This window comes from Paramormyrops kingsleyae, chromosome 8 (assembly GCF_048594095.1).
Source record: "Paramormyrops kingsleyae isolate MSU_618 chromosome 8, PKINGS_0.4, whole genome shotgun sequence".
Classification (NCBI taxonomy): Eukaryota; Metazoa; Chordata; class Actinopteri; order Osteoglossiformes; family Mormyridae; genus Paramormyrops; species Paramormyrops kingsleyae.
In genome coordinates, this window is record NC_132804.1 from 19,002,896 (window position 1) to 19,024,519 (window position 21,624).

At 43.5% G+C, this 21,624-nt stretch overlaps 1 protein-coding gene across 3 annotated transcripts; it reads left to right on the top strand.

Annotated features, from left to right (window-relative positions):
* Nucleotides 1–1,395: 1,395 nt before the first annotated feature.
* Nucleotides 1,396–21,555, top strand: mtmr14 (myotubularin related protein 14). Of its 3 annotated transcripts, none has more exons than XM_023826862.2 (19): nucleotides 1,396–2,329; nucleotides 3,478–3,626; nucleotides 4,312–4,420; nucleotides 6,327–6,402; nucleotides 8,083–8,143; nucleotides 8,436–8,558; nucleotides 10,597–10,670; nucleotides 10,755–10,825; nucleotides 11,015–11,089; nucleotides 12,493–12,559; nucleotides 12,722–12,807; nucleotides 13,134–13,210; nucleotides 14,732–14,768; nucleotides 15,006–15,076; nucleotides 15,289–15,347; nucleotides 16,117–16,258; nucleotides 16,577–16,753; nucleotides 17,767–17,928; nucleotides 19,184–21,555. In XM_023826862.2, exons 3-19 carry the CDS (start codon nucleotides 4,367–4,369, stop codon nucleotides 19,362–19,364), a joined length of 1,593 nt encoding a protein of 530 aa, XP_023682630.2. In that variant the 5' UTR covers nucleotides 1,396–2,329; nucleotides 3,478–3,626; nucleotides 4,312–4,366; the 3' UTR covers nucleotides 19,365–21,555. The 3 variants fall into 3 exon arrangements, with proteins under 3 accessions (XP_023682630.2, XP_023682628.2, XP_023682629.2); XM_023826860.2 differs by lacking the exon at nucleotides 1,396–2,329 and adding an exon at nucleotides 2,349–3,152; XM_023826861.2 differs by lacking the exons at nucleotides 1,396–2,329; nucleotides 17,767–17,928 and adding an exon at nucleotides 2,350–3,152.
* Nucleotides 21,556–21,624: the final 69 nt, after the last annotated feature.

Consider the following 21,624-nt stretch of genomic DNA (forward strand, 5'->3'; position numbering starts at 1 on the left):
GGTTGGAGTTTGAAACTCACCCCTGCTGTGTGTGTGTGTGTGTGTGTGTGCGCGCGTGTGTGTAATTTGCATGTTCTGATGTCACAAAGGGTACTCTAGTTTCCAAAAATGTGCAGTTACCCAGAATGCAGTTATTAAAGTCCGATGCCCTGTGCTGCCTGAGATAGATTCCCGAAGACCCTGTACAGGATAACTGGCTTGGAGATGGATGGATGGATTGATGACATGCTGTTGGTGCCATTTTAACCCCCAAAAAAGAAAAAAAAAAACAATTTTAAAGTTTCAACATCAACACCTTTTTATCTTTAAGCACCCCTGTCTACATAAAACATAGGAAAACAAAGGCAGCAAGTGATTTCTCCTGAAGTTCAATGGCAAAAGGACACAGCTAAGGTTTGCAATGCTACCTTGTTTTGGACACCTGTAATCTAGACAGATGACCTGGCTGTTATCAGAGGAGTAGTATACTGAATCAGTAGAACACAGCATTTTGAGCCACATTGAATGGATAAGCAAACTGATAAGGCTGTTTATGAGGACAGGTCAAGTACCTTTAGTGATAAATGGTTCACAAACCATGAATTAAAGTTATACTATGTATACTAACAGTATCTCAAAACAAGATATTAAAAATGCAAAAAAGCATATGTACAGATATCATACTAGGGGATTGGTTGACTTATGTAAATTACATTTTCCTTCTATCCATCTTCCATAACCAGTACAGAAGACATGTAGTACAGAGCTTTGGTAAGCCTGTCTCAGGAAGTGCAGGAAACAAAGCAAGTGACATCACTCTGTTTAATATTTATTTTCTCACCATAAAGCCAAAAGACAAACCATAATCAGTTTAATAATATTCATGCAAAAGCAGAAGCAAAAATTGCTTAAGGCACTTACACTGCGGACCACTATCGCCAGCCGATACCCTAGTAAGACGTTTATTTTGCTTATTTCAGTCTTTATATCTGCGTGTTGATTCTGCCATTTGCATTAACTGCTTATCCAGTTAGGGTCAGCGTGATACAATGCACAACTGCTTTTAAAACACTAATGTAGGACAGTAATTCAACTCCAGAGACGATGAAGATAACAGGACAGAAATGAGTGCCAAAAAATCAAAAGCAAAAAAAAAAGAAACTTTCAAAGAGTATATTTTTAGACCATTGAATATCTCAGGACTTTTGGGGAGTGCCGGATATATAGGGCTGTGTGTGTACTGGATGAGATGAGATTTGGGTCTGGATGCTGAGACCCTAAGCAAGCACCCATATCCCAGCATATCCATTTGGACTCAAGGTTAATAGAGCCATTCCATTAGCTAGGCTGGTATTGACCTCAGTGTCTGCACTGAGAGAAATGTCTGGTAAGGTATTATGTCACACTTCCATGGGTTTTCACAAATGGATGCTGATATTGATTAACCTTAATATAATAATAAAAAAGTCTCCATTTACATCTCCAGCCTTCTGTGGTAATCTCATTTATCTTTCCATCTACTGTACTTAGTTTTAAGACTTCAGTGTCTTTTAGCCTTTAACTTACATAGATACAAAGGATATCTATACTCTGTCTCATATATTTACTTTTTAACTGCTGTATGGTGCATTTTTAGTTGGACGGGAATCTTGCCACTTTAAAACTGACCAGTCTGTTTTAAAGTACATAGCATTTTTAAAGGGTTGGCTTACCAGAAGTAATTGAAATAAGTGAAATAATAATTTAAAAATATTGGAATAATGAAGCCCAACTGCTTTTACTTCACCATTACCACCATTCAACTTGTGGCTACTGCAAACAGCATAAATATTTACTATTATAATACAACTGTCTGTTTTCCCATAAACTGACAAGCTTTTTGACGTCATCAACGCAAGTATAAATTTTGTGGAATGACTGAATATTTGTGCCAAAGGTCAAGCTGGCCATGACTTGTCACCGTCAGTTCACACAGTATAATAATTGTGAATTTCTAATCAAAGACTTCATACTAAATAAGTATTAAATCATTACTGATAGATTTTTAAACACCTTTGCAAACAGAGGTTGATAGCTGAAAATACAGGACCTTCTTGAGAAGTTTTCTTGGTTTGTTTTGAGGCTAGCATTTGGATATGGGGTTGCCGTCTACATAACTAGTCCGAGACACAGAATATTTACGAAGTACCTTAACCACGTGGCATTACATGGGCTGTAATGTAGAAGTGCTTTAAAATGACTTTGTACTCAAAGACGATTATTGTATTTATTTATTATGTTTTAACTCAAACGTAAAGTACAAATTAGTGCTGGTTAATGAAAAACCGGAAAAGCTGAGAAAATCTGTGCGGTGAGTATAACCGCCGTGTTTTGGCAGCAGTGTGTCACATGAGGAGGACATCTTGGGCCGTCATATGCTCCTGATAACTTCCTGTTTACCACTTGTTCGCTGTCTTCAGCTAGAGCAATAAGACATTCCCGGAACTGCAGAATACTGATGATAAAAATTAAACATAAAGATGTTTCTAGCGGTTTGTTTCTCTGGGGTGTTGAATTTGTGGATGACATAATAGGGTCCAGTCGTTTTACGAAGTGAGAAGTCCCGGTCGATTCCAATGGAAAGCGTGACTGGGCCGCGAATCCTCGGCGTTTCCTGAGCCGCTTCGGTGTAGAACCGGGGACGTCTTCACCCTGCTTCGACCGCCGGATTAACCTGTTCGTCATCCACTCAGTATTGTTGTTTTTAACCGGAATATCCTAAATATACTATGCTGAAGACTTCGAAAGGGAGGCTGTTGAGTGACGTTTTGTAACTTTTCCTTGGAAGTGATTATAAGGAATCTGTGTTAGCTGGCTGCTTTGCTAGCTCGATATCACTTCGGAGGGGGGTTGAACTCTCTGGTGCCCTGAATTCAGGACGGATACCCGGCTCCGGCCCCTTCAAGCGGGCGGTCAGGAAGAAACTGACCGGGAAGGGATGGCCTGGACGGTCGTCCCGACCCCAAGGAGCTGCGGTGTTTGAGAGAGGACGCGTCCGTTTAGAGGCCGCGGCCATGGCCGGGTCTCCCAGCACGTCGCTCGCTGGGATATCTGGCAGGAAGGGCGACGAAATCGCCGACTTGATTGACTTGTTCTCGAAAACGCAATACCGGGCGAAAGAAGTCAGTCCCAGGGTAAGAGTAGCGAATAGTCCCGGCGTGCCTCCGAGCGCCGCTTACATTTAATCCGCAGTCCGTTCATCCACTGCCTGTCGATCCATTTAATTCATTTAATGTGACGATCGATTCGTTTTGTTTTGTTAGAATTTTCTAACTACCTCGCATTAATCGATTACAATACTTTCAGACGATGCAGCATTATAGCACTTACGGCCCGGCCGGTTTTAATGGGCTGTGTGCGAGTCCTGTAACCCTGCTGTCATATCCATACAGGTGGAGATGGACAGCGTTAGTGTTTTTTTATTCGATTAAGTGTTATGCTTATTATTGTTACGGTCAGGTGGAGCGGATTGAGAAGCGGTGCTTGGAGCTCTTTGGAAGGGACTACAAGTACAGCGTGATCCAGAACGCGAACGGGGAGGTCTGCGGGCACTACCCCCGGCAGATCGTGTTCTTGGAGTACGAGAGTGCGGAGCAGAGTAAGGAGAGGTAGGTGCGCCTCTGCCACAGGATCCTGCCAATCGACATCCCGAAAAAAAAACTGACGGCAGCATCCTGGCAGCACAGATTTTTACATCAGATGGAGCAATGCAGGGCTGCCTACTCTGTTGAGCTGGCTGTCGTAAGATTTTCAATTCGAGACAATCCTTCACACCCATACAAGTATATGTAACAGTTTTATTACCTTGTAAATAGTCTGTAGGGTTTGCAAACTACCCCAACAGTTTTGGTGTAGCTAATTTTAGGTTTATAATGGAACAAAATATAGATTTGCTGTAAGATTTCTTGCAAGGGAGTATGAAAGTGTGAGTGTCACTGCAGATGGGTGAGAGCTGGGCAAGGAACTTCTGAGCTCACAAAAGACATTTGGGTTATGAGCGGGAGTAATAAGTTTTAAAAATTAAGAGTAATTTTTATGTAGCAGTGGCAATGTAGCCAAGGACCACAGAGGAGTCTTAGGAAGTCGGTGTGTCACATGTGTTAACTGCTCTTCAGTTGTGCTTGAATATTTTAATTTTTGTTATATATTTTTAATGTGTCCTGTAAGTCAAATATTTAAGTATGATTAGCCATGGGGCTGTTTTGGTCACTAAGATGTTTAGTGTTTTTTGATAAACAGGAAAGTCACCACGGGTTCAACCTGCGTACTAGTCGTCTGTCCTGGTCTTGGCAGGTTTGAGAGCACAGTGCAGATCAGCAAACTGCAGGACCTGGTGAACCGCAGCAAGATGGCCCGATGCAGGGGGCGCTTTGTCTGCCCCGTCATCCTCTACAATGGCAAGGTGAGCTGACCCATACCACCTTCACCCATACCACCAATTCTGTTTTCAAATGGTACAAGACTTCTAGATGGGGGGAGGTTGCACCAAACCAAAGGTCAGCGTTCTGGTAGCTAAGAAGGTTGTCTCTGGGGGGAGGGGGTAGGTTCTCAGGTGTCATACATGTCCTCCTTGGGTACTGATGCGTGGTACTGGCCCTTGACCACACCTGCAGTAATTCAATATGGAAATGTTCCTCGTCTCCGTGACTCAGAGGTAGCTTTAGCAAAAATAGCCAAGAGACATTCCCTCCCCCCCAATCTGATTCATCAGCAATCATAAGCAAGCATCTATTATTGTTAGTGACAACATTGTTTTTAGGCATTTATAAAAGTTTTTTTTAATTAATATATCACCATATTTACTGAAATTTTCAGGTAACTTTCAATGTTTCCATATCTACATATTATGCACAACGCCAAGCTGAAAGCTTTTACAGATTCTAATATTATGCTAATCTTTGAATAAATGGCTTTTTTCCAGTCTGTAAATTTTAAGAGCTTCCCTAGGACAATGTAAAAAAATTTCCCTAAATCATCTGTACTCTATTCAATTTTTAACTCACTGTTTGAGTAAGATCATTTTACAAGTTAAACTCTGCATATTGCGATCACCCCTGTGAGACGCATCTAACATGCTCTGCACATTACATGGGAACCGTACTGGCAGGTGTGAGATTCAATATTTCATTCATTTAAATTAGTTGAAATTTTCATGATTTAATTTACTGCCCTGCTTCTGAAATGTATGTATTTTGCAAGGCTACAGATAAATTCCTTCTGTACATTGGAATTTTAGATATGTTCCCTTATGATGTTGTATTTCATGTTAATAAAAGAAATAGAGTGGTACCTCAGAACTCGAATTTAATCCGTTCAGAACTCCGGATCGAATCCTAAAAAGTTCGAGTTCTGATCGAATTTTCCCCATAAGAAATAATGGAAAACCAATTAATTGGTTCCTGGCCCCAAAAATTATACCTAAATATATATTTTTTTAGCATTTAAACACAAAATGAACCAGATAAAACAAGAAGAGCATATACTGTACTAAACACATCTAAACACATTTATCAAAACAGTAATTTGTAAAGTAAGAAAATAAATGTATCCAAACAATGTGTCCTGCCCTGATCGGCCGCTCCTCCTGTGTGCCACGCCACCTCGTTAACCCCGTGTGGAATCCCCGTGTGATCAGCTGTTTCTGGTTATTGTCATTAGTCCTCTGTATTTCGTCCGCGTTTCAGTTTGTTTCCCCAGTCCGGTCATTATATTGTCCGTCTGCGTTTTGCCTGCCTTACCTGCAATTAAACCCCGTATTCCCCGATACCCTGATGTCTGCGCCTTTGTCTCCGTCCCGTCCCGCTCGGCACAACAATATTATTATAATTAAATGTATTAATGGTTTATTATTAATATTGAAATAATGAATAAGAAATCTTTATTTGTAAATGTATTTTATTATATAATAATAATTACTGTTACTGTCTCATTGTCTAAATGTATTTTTACTGTTTAAATATATGTATTCAGCTAGTGTAAACATACATGATGCTATCACAGCTAATGCGAGGCTGAGACTGAAGCGTTACCCTTTGTTTCTGCTGAGAGACGTGCCGCGTGACTAATTTCCCCGCGTGTACAAGTTATCTTAGGTTGGCGTTCACGGTTTGACTTCTGAGATTCAGATCAAGTTCTAGGTAATTTTTTTTTCGAACTGGTTGGTTTGACTTTTAAGAATTTCGAGTTCTAATGAGTTTGAGAACTGAGGTACCACTGTATACTTATCACGCTATTTACTCTTGATAGGACAAATGACGCCCTGCTTTTATTGCAGCCTTACTCAGACTGTTTGGTTCTTCTCTTGCTAGCACATCTGCCGCTCCTCCACTCTGGCTGGCTGGGGGGAGTTGTATGGTCGGACTGGCTATAACTACATTTTCTCAGGTGAGGATCGTTACATGCTAATGTTGGGCTTCCAGGGAACAAACACTTTTCCGTTAAGTTAACCCATTATTATAACAAAGTTGGTGGCCAGTCAGAACCACCATCTTTTATTCTCACTGTCTGTAGCTCACCTGTTAAGTCTCACCCTGTCCTCTGTGCCTTGGAGTTCCTTTATGCTGATTGATGGTCGCTAAACTTAAGGTGTGTTTGAGAGAACAGGCTAGACGCTGAAATGAGAACAAACATTAAATATGAGAGGGAAATTGTAAACATTTCAGTGGTTCGTTTATGAAAAACTTTAATTTTTTGGACAAAAGTTATGTCATTAAATAGACTTCGGTTATGAAGAGGATGTCCTTTGTTTTTATACAACTGGGACACAACAGAGACCTCTTGTGGTGCATTGTACAAAATTGCTCTATATTCTGGAATACCTCCTCTTCAGTGTAAATTTGATTATTGTTGCATAAATATAAGTTGGTCATCTGGTGATGCTGTATACTATGGAATAATCGTTTTATAATGGTGATATTCAGATAATTTAATCTATTATTCTAATTGTACTTTAACACATAACTTGGGCAATGGGCAGGGAGTGGGCTGGTTTGGGGTCGTTTCACTTAAGGTATTGATCTGTTGTTCAGCTAATTAAAAATAAAGTTGTCCTCCGAAGAGGGGGGGGTGGTGGTTGTACATTTAAAAAAAAAGACACTTATAAAACTTGAAGTAATTTCCTGTTTGGTAAATGTACTGATTTGCAAATGATTCAAGCGTGGAAGTCTGTAAGACATTGTTAGTTTATTTGATTCATTTATTAATAATGTTTTATTAATATTTTACATTGACTTGGTATAAAGTTCAATACAGAGACCTTGCTCACATTCAGACCTACTGGTGTTCTTAAAAACTCTGACCTGCATACACTGTTTCTTTTAACCACATTCAGTGTGAATTTGGATGTTGTTTGTTTTATGCATATGTGACTGTAATGATCTGTTTGGCTTCTTTGCTGTACATAACATGAATTGTTTAATGGTTTTCTCCCATCTAATACATTACGTCTTAAATATTAATAATGGCTGCCTGCAGATTGAGTCGAGGCAGACAGACGGGAGGCGGCCGGCATGGCACCTTCCCCCTCAGCCGAGTCCTCGCTGCTCCGTGCAGCTTCGTTCGCTTGGCACGCTGCGACCTACTCGTGTCCACCAGATGCCGAGAATTTAGATAAAAGAGGCTTTTGGCCAGTAACATTTGTCCTGCTTGCCAGGCACAGGGTGATTCTTCGTGTTTTATTTTTAAAATTTGGAATGAAATGTAAAACAAGAGTAATTTAATCCTTGTCCTCCTGCTTCACTCATCCTCCTGTTTTTTTTATAAGATGATTTGATTCCAGATCGGGTGGTCTTGATCTCAAATTTGTCATTCAGTCTGGCTGATGGTACAACTGTTGTAAATGTATAACGCAGAGAGTACTAGGTTACTGGCTTTTATTTAATGTAAACACAGTAGGCTAAACACACATATAAAATAATATATAGATATGGAACTGGTAATCTATGTAAAAAGAGGACTATATCGTATGATTTCTAGACCCACATCTGGGGGGAGCGGAATGGCAGGCCTGTTGTCTTCCACTTGCCAAGGTGCTGCATCTCTCTCTCTCTCTCTCTCTCTTTCCAGGGGGCTCTGACGACACTTGGGGGGAGTCTGAGGAGGTACCAGAGGTTGACAGTGCAGTGCGGTGAGATGATTCTGTAAAATGCGTAACTCAAATGGTAGATTTATAAATGATAATTGTTTTGCAGAATTGTGTAAATTAACATTTAGGTCATATGTAGTTAATGTTATGCAGTTGCAGTGCTGGGTCAGATTACAATCCTGTCGCAGTGTTGTCTCTGTAAACTGACAGCGCACACGGCCGCACGGTTGTCGTGGTGAATTGTGGCCCCGTGAAAGTCGACAGGCCTTCGCCGTGTCGTCGTGTGTCAGTGTGATTTCACACGTGTGACATGGCGTGATCTGGTGCGCTGCAGGAACGGCGAGTCGCAGCTCTTTGATAAAGTTCGGGGCCTGGACATCAAGCTCCTTCGCTACCTCTCAGTGCGCTACATCTGCGACCTCATGGTGGAGAACAAGAAGGTCAAGTTTGGCCTAAAGTAAGTGACACTTTTCCAGGTCCCTCTTCCTGCATTCAGGCTCTTCTCTCCCCTCCTTCTTAAGGCTGATATATACTTCTGCTTCGAATCGACAGCGTGAGTATGGCGGAAATGTGAACTGTGCCGTACCTTACGCCATAGCATGATGCGCACCTTCCCAGAAATGTAACTACACATTGTTTTTGTTTGAGAGCGGAGAAAAGCATACATCTCAGGTCTACTTATATCGCTGATTGAGACTGAAGCACTATTTATATGTAGCATTAAATAACTCACCCCAGGCATTGTAGCAAAATGTCTGCGTCACTTGCATCCGTTAAATTTGATCATGTTTCACAAGACTTAAAGTAGCTTTGACACTAAATGTAGAAGGGAAAATGCATAAGAAGTGACTTTGTAAAGGCTCATAGTTTTTCCAGATTTATCTACAGGAAGTTTGGAGAAGCACAAATATAACCAGGACTTGATAAATGGATACTTTTAAATATTAAATGTTCTTTTTGGTTTCAGTTGTGTGTTTCAACAGTTGAATATATAGCAAGATGGGAAATCGATAAATGCAACATCCAAAACTATGTATCACCAAAGTTTTGGCGGTGTAATTGCTGAGCGACACAGACACACCAGTGCACAAGTTAAAATTCCTGCAACGGCGTAAACCACTTGCGTAGGTCGAGGTGTAAGCTTGATGCAGAAGTATAGATCAGCCTTTACGCTAATCTCACTCTCCCCCCCCCCCCCCCCACCTTTATCGTAATCCTGTTGCTTCCCTCCTTTTTAAATCTTAATCCTGCTCTCTCCTCCTACCTGTTTAGTGCAAGGCCTCTATCCTCTCTACTAGGCTTGGGCGGTGTGACAGTATCACCATATACCTTGGTATTTAGAAATCCCAAAGGTATTATTTTCAAGACAGTCCTCTTTGTGCGCGTGCACGGCATACGGGAAAGCTAGTGCGCGTGTCACCGCAGATCGGGCACTGACAGTGGTGTCACTAAACGAACGGTGATCTCTTTAACTTGTCTCCCTGATTCCCTAGCACTCTTCCACACTGGTGGGCCTGTTTAGGCTCTTTCTGATTCCTGAGTTTTCCGCAGCATACATGATTTATGTTTTTTTTTTTTTTTAAATATATTATACTGTCATATAGAGCTGGGCGATATGGCCTAAAAATAAAATCTCCGATTTTTTCATAAATTCGATTTTAATCGATTTTCCCCTCCCATACTCAAAATCAAACTACAGATGACAAATAAATGGTTCAAAACAAATTTTAAATTTTTTTTTTTTTTACTTTAGAGTTAAAGTGCAATCTGACAAGCCAAAAAAGATGCCTGTAAGTGAGATGGCAGACCACGCCATTGTAAACGCTTTTAGAAACTTGTAAAAACTTTTAGCATGTTAATGAATCCCGGCTTTTCCACAATATGTATGGGCACCATGTCTTTTGCAATATACATCGCGACAGCGTTTGTTATCGCCTTCCACCGTGCGCCATTATTATCATATGGCACACAGTTCGAAAACGTGTCAGGGACGGTTGCTTGCTTAACTTTGGATGTTGTGCTGGTGCTGCGGGTATTTTCATTTCGCTGGGAGCTGCACTTCTCCCACTCCGCTGTGTGCCTCTGCTTTAGGTGCTGGAATAAATTTGTCGTGCTGCTTCCATTGGTTGCTACTTTGCAACGAGGACTTGTTTGGTCTGTGTCCGACGGCGCAAAACCGAACAATTGCCATGATGTTTGTGAATCCGCTAGAGTTTTTGGGTGCGCCGCGCTAATTTACCCGTGAAGAACGGTGCGTCGCATTAGTTCCGCTTTTGGCGCTCGCGTGTAAAATAAGTACTAAATCGATTTTCATAAAAACACATCGTCCTGAACTGTAAATTCGAATTAATCGATAAAATTGATTTATCGCCCACCTCTACTGTCATATATTGCATATTGAGGTGGAAACTCAGTGTGACCCCACTCTCCCTTTGACTGCGATCCCGCTGTTTTCCTCCTCCTCATCTTGATCTTGTGCTCTCCCTCTTTCTTAGTGTCACCTCCTCCGAGAAGGTGGACAAGGCTCAGCGCTATGCAGACTTCACCCTGATATCTGTGCCTTACCCAGGTAATGACCTGTGCGTCCGTGCGGCTCGACAGCCGTCTCAGCATATGCCTGTTTTCATTAGAGCTTCTGCCTTGTTCTTTCCAGGCTGTGAATTTTTTAAGGAATACAAAGACAGAGATTATACAGCAGATGGACTGGTCTTTAACTGGAACCAGGTATTGGCGACCTCTTTTATTATTATACCGCAGCATTATAGCTACTGGGAGACATTTTTGGTGATTCCAAATTAGCTAAATAATATTGTCTTATGTTATAAGCTTAGTGTATTAAGCTTAGAGGGGCCCCCTTCTCTTCCCAGTCTGTTAATTTTGACTGATCTTATCCTCTTTGCACTCAAACTGAAGGACTTTGTGGACGCTCCCTTGACAATCCCTGCTGCCTTCACCAAGAACTTGAACATAGACTGGGGTGAATACCAGGTAGGCACTGGGTAGTTCCCACCTACTCTACAGCAACCGATGTATCCTTGATATTTGGGCCGGGGCACGAACAACATCTGGGGATTTTTATCTTCCTCTGTCCTTCTGTTCTTTGTATTGGAACTGGCCTTTTGCAATGGATGATGTAAAACGGGTACATGAGAACACAAGTACGGTCAAGTATGCATATTGAGTAGGGGTGTAACAATACATCGATTTGTATCAATATATCGATTCAACGGCAAACGATCCGATGCATCGATGTGACCGCATAAATATCGATACATGCCTTTTTATTTTCTGGCCTGTTCCAGTATTGTTTTCATGTTCCACTCCGTCGTATACATGGTCTACACCAGGGGTGCCCAATACGTCGATCGCGATCTACTGGTCGATTGCAAAGATAGTGTGGGTAGATTATATGGCTTAAAAAAATAGAGGATGGATGACGCGTTCAACCGCGCCAGCTGCTGCAAAACTCCAGCAAGCGACAGAGTCGCCTCCAATTTATTTCTACTAAACTTAAGAAAGGGTATAAAAATGAATGGGGGAGCTGGACCAAGTAAGAAGCCAAAAACCTGCCACTTCCATACGGAATGGAAGGAGGAGTTTTTTTTTCCCCGCAGTGTCATATTCAAAGTGCGTTTGCCTCATCTGTCAGTCTACCATTGCTATTCCGAAGAAAGGAAATGTGGAGCGGCATTTTTGGACTGTTCGTAGAAACTATTACATTAACTTCCCTCTGAAAACCGAGCTGAGAAATAGAAAGGTGAAGGAACTAAAATCCCAGTTCAATTCAACCATACTTTTATCCCAAAGGGAAATTAATATTAATAGTAATAATAATAATCTTAAAGAATACTCAATATTTTTATACATAAATATATGTCTTGCATTTTTATAGTAGGCAGATCATTCTGACTGGTCATTTATGAGTAGCTCGCAAGCTAACGTACTTTCAGAGTGTGTGTTTAGTACGGCAGTGTGTTTTTGGGACATACTTGACTATACTAGATTTTATTTAAAGCTCCCAATTAAATATGATAAAATGCTAATTATATTTGCCTTTTTTAATTCATTGAAATGTAAAGGATTGTGTGAAACTTCATAATTTCGACTACTATCCCCAGTATCGAACTGAATCGAATCGTATTGTATCGTGGGAATTTCTGAGGTATAAAAAAATTGAACCATTGCCTTAAGGAATCGATACTGTATCGGATCGCGAGGAAAGCTGTGATTTACACCCCTAATATTGAGAAACACCCTCGGTTTGGTTTCTTTGTGCCAGAATGTTGCATTGGGCGCCACTTATATGATGTCGTATGACATGCTTCCTAAAGGTGATGGACCATGTGACTTCAGCCATTTGATTTCTATTCTGCTGTCCCCCCCCCCCCCAGTCTTGGGACCTGGTCCAGCAGACACAGAACTACCTGCAGATGCTTATTCACATAATCAACAGTGACGGTGAGCAACCCCACAGCCTCCTGGGAAACGACTCATTGCCCATCATATAAACCCCTCCGCGAGAGCAGTGGTCCCAAAGGCAGTTGACGTGTCTTATTTCGGTGAGGTTTGTGGTGCCGTGTCAAACCCATCTCAACTCCTGTGTCACCCCTTCACCTACAGATGACAGTGGCCTCCTGGTGCACTGTATATCAGGCTGGGACCGGACACCTCTCTTTGTGTCCCTCTTAAGAATCTCCTTATGGGCAGTAAGTTCTCCATTGGATGTGTTTTTGAATCTTTAATTCTTACCCCTATGTCCCAATCCAAGGTAAATTGCCTTGAAGTGAATTTCACTTCATTGGGGTAGAGTTTCTACCCACAAGTGTGCCCATCACCCAGTCTACTGCCCAGTTCATCTTCAAATTCCATGAGCATCTTAAAGAAGGGCATTTCTAACCTGGTGCTCAGTGACGTGTATTTTTAACCTTGGCCCACCCTCCCTGGAATACCACGTTCAGAAGCTAAGCGGTGAGCGGAGAGCAAGATGCAAGCTTCTTTTTGTTGTATGTTTTTCATCAGTTTTATTTTGTAGGACGGCTTGATACATGCCAGCCTGGAGCCGGCTGAGATTCTGTATCTGACCACCGCCTATGACTGGTTCCTCTTTGGGTGAGGGGTCGACTTTCCTTTGTCTCATGTTTTGATGTTTATTTTAAGGCACTCAAAGTTGTAAATGTGCTCGTCGGTATTGTAACGGGAGCTGAAGGTCTTCCCTGGAGGTCTCACCTAATTATTCTGTCCATTATGCATTTAATCCAGGCTGAAAAAAATGTGAGCAGATACCATAGTTTTTTTTTTTTTTTTTTTAAATTTCAAACCAGCTTCTGGGAACAGGTCCAGGGTTTTTGGCTTAATTCCCCCCCCCCCCCCCCCATACACACACGGTGCCCATTCCTGGGGATAAATTGGAATGAGATTAATTTCTCACTGATTCCTTTTAATCGTCTGCACAGGTTACTCGCTTTATTCCGCTCCATCTCTGGTGCTGGTCTGGAAACGAAAGCACTCGGTTGATGTTTGGCCCAGTTTTAGTCGTGCGCGTATCTGATGCAGTTTAATGACCTTTTGTGTTGTGGTTCTGCATTAATGATAAGCAGTTCTGAGTAAAACATCCATAGAGGCAAGTGTGGCTCTGTAGATGTTCTCACATCCTCTTCAGGAAGGCTGGTGACCTTTGGCAGGAACCCTAACCCAGAACAATAGAAGTGAAACTTTAACCAGAATTCAAACTTGTTCAGTTTAGAAACCTGTTGTCGTCCTACCATGTGGAGACCCCTTATAAGGCGTCTTTTCGGCTAAAGTAGAAGTTTTCATTATTAATAGCAGAAGTTCGCCTCTTGCTTCTTATCTTTCTGTTTATACTGTCTGATCCTAAATGTTAAAGGCAGTTTTAGTTTAAATTTATTTTAACTTTTTTTTTTTTTTTTTTTTTTTTTTATAGTTGTTGTATGATACTCTACGGTTTAGCACTCAGTGCTTGTGATTGGAAGGGCGCTAGATCAGATCCCCTGGCGGCCAAAGTGTTGTCACTCTCAGGCTCATGAGCAAGGTCCTTAGCCCTTTGGCTCCAGAGACTGGCTGACCGTGCTTTCTCAGTTATGCGTCACTTTGGATGAAGCATCTGATAAATGAACTTAAATAAATTTAATGTAATAAGTTGCATGCCATGCAGAAAAGAACAGGCCATCATTGCGGTTTTCACAGCAAGCCCATGTTTGTTTATTTGTTGCGTGGCTTTATGTAGTCACTGGCTAATCAATCTATTATACATGAGTTATTGTGAAAGCCTGAAATTAGTGTCCCTAGAGATTGTATATAATCAAGTTTCTGCTGTTTTCAATCGTCTTGGGGTAGGCCTGCATTGTGAGAGAAGTTTCATTTGCGATGACCAAGGCTTGTATTGTTTAGACAGCTGTGTTTTGTTTTTGGCCTTGTTTAATATTGATTGAAATTTCTTGCCTTTTCAGGAGTCATTTTCATTATTAGAAAAATGTAGCCTTGCTGAATTAGCAACTACATTGCAAAAAAAAAAAAAAATAAAATAAAAAAATCTCTGCATGCTGTTTTTTTGTTCCTCTTTTTATTGATGCATTTGTGATTGACATTTGAACCCTGTTTCTGGTCCTGCAGACACATGTTGCCAGATCGACTCAGTAAAGGAGAGGAGGTAAATGGCCACCATGTGTGTTTATGCATGTCTGTGTGCCTGATCTCGCTCCTTTAAATGATGAAATAATCGCTGGTTTTGTGAAAGATACCAGCGCCTGCAGCCGATGCAATTCTTGCACCACTGTGAATTTCAGCAGACACAACTTCCACTTTAATCGTGGAAAACTAGGGGGCAGTATTTCACATAGATGGTCTTTTGTTAATTGATTTGTTTTGCCTCTTTTTGTTCCGGCAGATATTCTTTTTTTGCTTCAATTTTTTGAAGCACATCGTCTCAGAGAAGTATTCAGCTGTGAAGAAGCAGAAGTGAGTTTTTTCTGAGGGTCCCGGTATGATAAACGGGTAGTAACTGGTTGTTCGCCTTAGATATTAAATTTAGACCGTGCCTGCAACAAACCACAAAAACGTCTAGACGATCTCACTGCAGCCTGTGTATAAAAAGTCCCTGAAACTTTGCAGTTCAGTTCATAGCTTGATGTTAACACACAACATTTCCCCTCCCCTCCTTCCCTACCCAGGAGGAAGAACTCCCAGTTTAAAGACATGGAGTTCACAGTGGATGACCTCTGTCAGATGAGTAAGTTAACCCTTTGCTGTCTTCAGCCTGCAGTATGTTTTTAATGGTTTTCCCTGTGGAAAGGTTGCCTGGCCCTCTTGCTGCAGTAGGTACGTATTTCAATGTGGTCCTCAGTCTCGCTCGATCCTACCGGCAGCCGGGGACGTGATGTCCCTGGGGCAGCATAAAGTTTTATTGGCTGTCTGTAAACAGAAATAATAATAATACTTGCCATTGTAGAAGCACAGGTACATTCCTCATGTCCGGTCTTGCCCTTCTTTGAGACACGCATATATACTGCTGAGAGTAAAGCCTGAGGTTAGAGCCAGTGTTGGGGAAGTTACTCACAAAAGTAATCAATTACAGACATAAGGTGTAAAGTTCAGGTGCAGAAAGTACAAAATCCAGACCAAGGTTTTGTTTCAAACCAGTTGAGGTTAAGGAATCACAAAGCAATCAGCTGGTTGGTTGAAATAAAACCTTGGTCTGGATTTGTACTTTCTGCACCTGAACTTTCCACCTCTGTCTGTAATCGATTACTTTGATTATATACAAGTTACCCCAACACTGATTGCAGCGCTTTTCCTACACCTCTAGAACAGTTTTTGTAAAGACCTCACTGCAGAGCCACACATTATTTAAGAAGGTCATCCCATCCAGAGTGTACCCCTGCCTTGTGTCCTGTGTTTCTCTCGACAGTTCAGACTCGGTAGTTCCCATATTTTTATTGATGCCAAGTTCCTCCTCATCAAGCTCATAGAGCCCATTCGCTTTGTCTCTCTGTTTTCAGAGTCCAGGGACCGGGGCAGCCTCACTAGCCTCAGCAGTGACTTCTCCCTCATCACGGAGGACTCTGTCGCCACTGCCGCCCCCAGCTCTACCCCCGAGGTGTCCGACCCTTTCTCCAGTGGGCCCCAGGCACCGATGCCCTGGTGAGATTCCGTGTCGGCAGGCAAAAAGGAAATAAGAGTTTATGACCCCTGACTTTGTTCGTTTGGTTTTATGTATTATGCTGAAGCTGTAAGGACTCACAGGTAGCAAAGGGTCTTTGCTGTTGGACCTTGAGAAAAGATTAACCATCTTTTAAAGATCAATGGCCTTGCCCAGGGGCTCAGTGTTGAAATCACTCTGTCATCCATGAGATTTGAACCAGCAACCTTCAAGTCGTGGCCATTGTGTCCTAATCCGCTAAGGCGCACGTAGTAGTTGAGTAATCACACTCCTACATGCCGGCACCTTTGTGCTCGCAGGAGAAAGGGGAGGACGTCTTCTCCACAGACGGTCTTGTGGAACAAGCCCATCGCCCTGGATGAGAGGCTGCTGCATCCCGTCACCGACGGAAAGTCCTCCAGCTCCTCGTCTTCCAACCAGTCCGAGCAGGCCTTTCCACGGGCCGGGAGCAGCCCCCTGGCCGTGCCGGGCCGCAGGTAAGACTTTGGCCTGCAGTCGACCTTCCTGTTGTGGTGTTGAGTTGTGGCGTTGAGTTGTGGCGTGTGTGGCAGCTTGCCTGGCTCTAGCTGGGCGGCCCGGTGGCCTCATTGTGGCTGTACTCAGAGTTTCGGAAGGACGAACGGGAGGCGGGGGATGTGGAACGGGCCTGCTGAGTGCTTTTGGCGCCAAGGTCTCGGGGCTCTGCTGGCGAGTTCTGACAAGGACTGTTTGGACCATCAGCGGTGCGCAGCAGGTGTGGACGGTGTGGCAGAGGCTGGTGCTCGGTCTTCCTGTGGGTGTGGTGGAGCACCTGAACACACTAGTGTGGAGGCACTGACAGCTTTGAGACAGACGAGCTCAGTGGGGCTGGTAGAATGATGGGATCTCCGCTTCGCATAACAGAGCTCCCCTTCCTTCGTGCTCTTCTCTTCTGGGTGACGAGCCGTGCTCATCCTTGGATTGCAATTCCCGAGGTGGCCTGTAGGGATGCTTTTCCTGTGGGGCGGGAGGAGGGCACATGCCCACTTGTTTTGGAGTGTAGGAGATCCCTAATTTGACTTAAAAAGAAATCATGCGAAAGAGTACATGTACAGTAGGCTCAGAATAATCCTAAGACTAACACTCATTGACAAAATAGGTTTATAGGTCAAAAACAAAACTTCATAAATGGTTGTATTGAAACTGTGCTAAACTAACAAAATTCAAGAGAACAAACACAACCTTTCCATCTTCCTCCCTGTGTGTAATATTATGGATCTGCTGTGGACAGTCAGTGAACTGGTCAGTGATTCCTACCCGTTACTTCTTCCTCGAGATCATTGACCGTCTCCCCCAGACACACATGCAAAGACACAAACACACATATCAACACGCCGGACACAGTAGCCCCTCCTTAGCCCTGGCTTTGACCCCGTGGCCTTCCCTACCCCTGCCCCCTCCCCCTGACCCCCTGCGTGTCTGTGCTCCCCGCCCCCCGCCATTCTCCCTCCCTCTCTCTCTCGCCCTGCAGATCAGTGGGGGAGTATGCCCGCTCCGGTTCCTCGCTCTCCACCGATTACGGGAGCTGGCAAATTGTGTCTGGCTGCGGAAGTATCCACGACCAGAACGCCCCCCACCCCACAGAGTCTCCCCTCCCCTTCAGCTTTCAGGATGAGGGACCCAATGGCCGGATGTGAGTCCCGGTGGGCGGGGCTGGGAGGGGCTGGGAGGGGCTGCAGCAGAGACCATAGGCACATATAGTTCACAGAGGAACGTTAACCCAGCGAGCGCCGTGCCTCTCGCACTTTGTGTCCCAAGTGCCACTGAGTTGGCGTCAGGAATGAATCTCGTATCGCTGAGAGTGACGTGTCTGGTGACGGGTGACCTGTAGTGCATCCTGTGAGCACCAGTGGGAGGAGCTGCTGCTCTCGTTCAGGGCTCCTGATGGTCTTTGCAGTCCTTGCGCTTGCTGCACAGTCTCTTGCATGTCAAAATTCACCTCTGAGGTGGGGGAGGGGGGGAGGTGAGGGTGGGGGGCTATATTTCCTCATATTCATTTTGCGTGATTGTTTTTCCAGTTTAATTTCTTTCTGCAATGGCCGACTGATTGTGAAACAGCAGTTCTGTCTTGTTAAATGTCATTTTAATTGTACAATCGTCTGTTATCTTTCTTTTCTTTTAACACTAGCAGACTTCCTGTCCCTACTTCCCACTTCATAAATAGCCCATTTTCTGCTGCCCCTTTGCAACCCCTGAAGGTGTAAGATTCATCCTCCTGGCTTCTCGATCCAGCATGGAGACTTGCAGACTGGTTCCCCTAAGGCCCGGCTCAGATTCTGACTGATATAACAGCCATGTGGAGGGTTAGCTTCTAATTGGACATCAGGGCCTTCAAAGCCTTTTTATCATCCATTTTTAATTTTATCTTGAAGGGCTGATACCACATTGGTAGGACTGTCTGTAACTGTGTTCTTAAGGTGGACTTGGGCCCGTCAGAAGCAGCACTGAGGTCACAAGGCAATTAGCGATATTTGCTCTGCGCTTTGGAGAGTCGCAGCTGGCAGCAGCAGTGTTGGTGCGTCACGCTGCACCTTTGCGGGCGGAGCCATGTCTTGGTGGACGGTGCCAGCTGCATGGAGATTTGCGTGCCGGCGGTGTTAGCATGCGGTCAGCGCAGCCCTGCGGGGGCCGAGGTTCGGGACGTCACCAGTGAATCTGCTGACATGTGCTGTCAAGAGGCTGTCAGGCGTCTGCATGTCGACTTTCATGGGCAATGATAATGTGACTGAAACAGGAAGTCGGTTCAGCCGACATGGAGACCTGACGTGGGTTAGTCTCCTGACTGTGAACCTGCCTACCGTTCGCACAGACTGACATACGGAGAGACACCGTTTCTGTTGTCTGCTGATGGTGATCCTGCCCCCCCGCCCCCCCCCCCCCCTTCCCAGGTGCCCCTCTCCGCCCGAACGGCAGGCTCGCCTGGAAGCCGTCCGGGAGATGTTCCTGGCAGCGTACAGCTCCACGGTGGGGCTCAAGTCAACTGCCCCCAGCCCCTCTGGCGCCATCTCCGGCTTCCTGGAGCAGTTTGCCCGCGGCGTGGGTCTACGCGGCACCAACACCATCGTCTGACCGCTTCCCGCCGGCAGAACTCTCCCGGGCAGCGCCGGGCGCCTGCTCTCCCAGCGTCACGGAGGGCCGCGGGGCGGTGGCCTCGTCATCGCTGGGAACCTCAGCCCGCTTCCCTTTCGCTGCTGGACTCGGTGACAAGTGCCAAGCGTCCAGGAGAAGCACTGCCCCTCCCTTTTAATTTTTTAAAAATTTTTTAAGCACCCAGCATGGTTGTCGGTCCTGAGATAGATCATTTTTTTTTTTTTAATTTATACTGTTCTGATGTTAGTTTTTTTTCTTCCCCCCCCCTTTTTCCCTTTTTTTAATGCTTGCCTGTGAGAGGAAGCGCCATGCAGCATCAGACTGCTCTGGAGGCCAGTGAAGTTGAGGTTCTGGGTCCCGCTTGAAGTGGCCCAAACCTGCTTCAGCTTCCGAGAGCAAAATTTAAACACTGCACTTTTTCCTTTTTTTCTGATTTTTGCCGTCTTCCTGGGGAATTAAAACAATCGGGGAGGGTGGGTTGGTTAAAAGGCTTAAATTTAGTACTTAAATTTAGCAATATTACTTTTTTATGCTGTTTCTGTAGCTCAGATTTTCCCTTTAGCTGAAAAAAAAAAAAAGATTAATTAGGCCATTCAGAAAGGAAAAGTTTCCGACGACAGCTTACGCAGTATTAAGTACTCACTGAAAGGTGACTGTCACACATCATTTTAATTTCCTCAGTTAGGAGTAAACATACACGCACACTGATTTAATGATTTGTGATTTTGATATAAATGTGGGTGCAAATACGACTGGAGATTGGAGATTCCTTAAGGTGATTCTCCAAAAGTGACAAAATGAAATAAATACAAAAAACATGCTGATAAATTACAATGTAATTAGAACATTTATACATATTGTAATCAGATTTTTTTTAATTGTTTTAATTAGTTTAAGGCAACAAAAAGTATTTAAAATTTTTTTCCAGCTGCCTGTGAGCTGAATTGCTACAGAGTCCATTTTGGGACATGGCTGAAGTGGTCTTTTCTCTGATTAAATGTTTGCACAAGTCTGCGCTGGGGCCAGAGGGCAGCGGCGGGGGTGGGGGGTTGGTGCTGTATCTGGATTTTGTTCTCATTATCTTCAGAAAGCTCCTCATTCTGGTGGCCTGGGCTGTGGGGGGAGGTGCCACAGACAGCCTGGCTCTCTGGGCATCGCCTGCCTGGAAAGGTCAGTGACGACCTGGCTGCCCTCCTACCCCAACCTTGTGTGGCGAGGGCTGGTTTTCAGTTTTATCAATCGCAAAAGTGTTCATACCTTTTACTTGCACTCTTAGGCTCCCCCCCAAGGGAAAAAAACATAAATCAACCCCCCCCAAAAAAAAAAAAAAAAAATTCACATTACCAATAGCCAATATAGCAGTTGCTTCTGTACATAACGGTTGTCACTATAAATCCACTTGTAGGTGTATGAGAATTTAAATCCGATATTACTGGCCTTGGGTATCAACTGCCAGCTGGGATGTGAGAACTCAGAGTTATGCAGCTGACATCTGCCTCTGGTCTGTCTCTTGACTGGCAGGTTTTTTTCATCATAAATCTGTGTGTTTTTTTTTTTTTTTTTTAAACACATGCCTTTGTGGTTCCCAGCTTGCCCTGGTCTGGTTGCTTCCCTGATGGGTTGTCTCTGTATTATTCTGCAGTTGGATTGGCTCAGTCTCGATTCTACCCCCCTCATTTGTCAACCCAACCCCGTTCTGTTAAGTCTTAACTGTCCTTCCGCGTTTAAACAAGCTGGAATGAAATCAAGTATCTAGGAGTCCGGACATCTTTGAGGATTGTGAAGTTGCCATTAACCCTAGACATTATTAGACAGCAAGATATTATACAGAATTATACTCTGTAAACTGTATGAAACATCACACACTAAATATCCCTTAAAATCTATCAATTCTATTTAAAATAAGCATTATAATGTAACAAATCTGGGGACAATTGCACGTACTGTGTTTCTTACTTAAAACCATATCACATTCTGTATCCTTACATTTATGTTCTGTACAATAGGAATGTCACGTTTACTTTATTTCTGTTTGTATGTTGAAATTAATTTTTATGGGTTCTCAGTTGGCATTTTGTTTAACTTTTATCAGGGAAAAAGTAGTTGATGGAGAAAGGTAGATAGTAGATTGAAAGTTGAAATAAAAGACGAATATAATTATATGAAAAAACGTGTATTCCGTCCTTCATTTTCAGATCAGCGCACCTTCATACCCTTCTGTGCGGTTCTTTTCTGTCTT

Excerpts from the sequence above, each read along its gene's own strand:
- mtmr14 (XM_023826860.2), top strand. The coding sequence starts at position 3,033 with ATGGCCGGGTCTCCCAGCACGTCGCTCGCTGGGATATCTGGCAGGAAG. Across the intron at positions 15,348-16,116 it reads GGATGACCTCTGTCAGATGA|AGTCCAGGGACCGGGGCAGC; the intron begins GTAAGTTAACCC and ends CTCTGTTTTCAG. Across the intron at positions 16,754-17,766 it reads CTGGCCGTGCCGGGCCGCAG|ATCAGTGGGGGAGTATGCCC; the intron begins GTAAGACTTTGG and ends CTCGCCCTGCAG.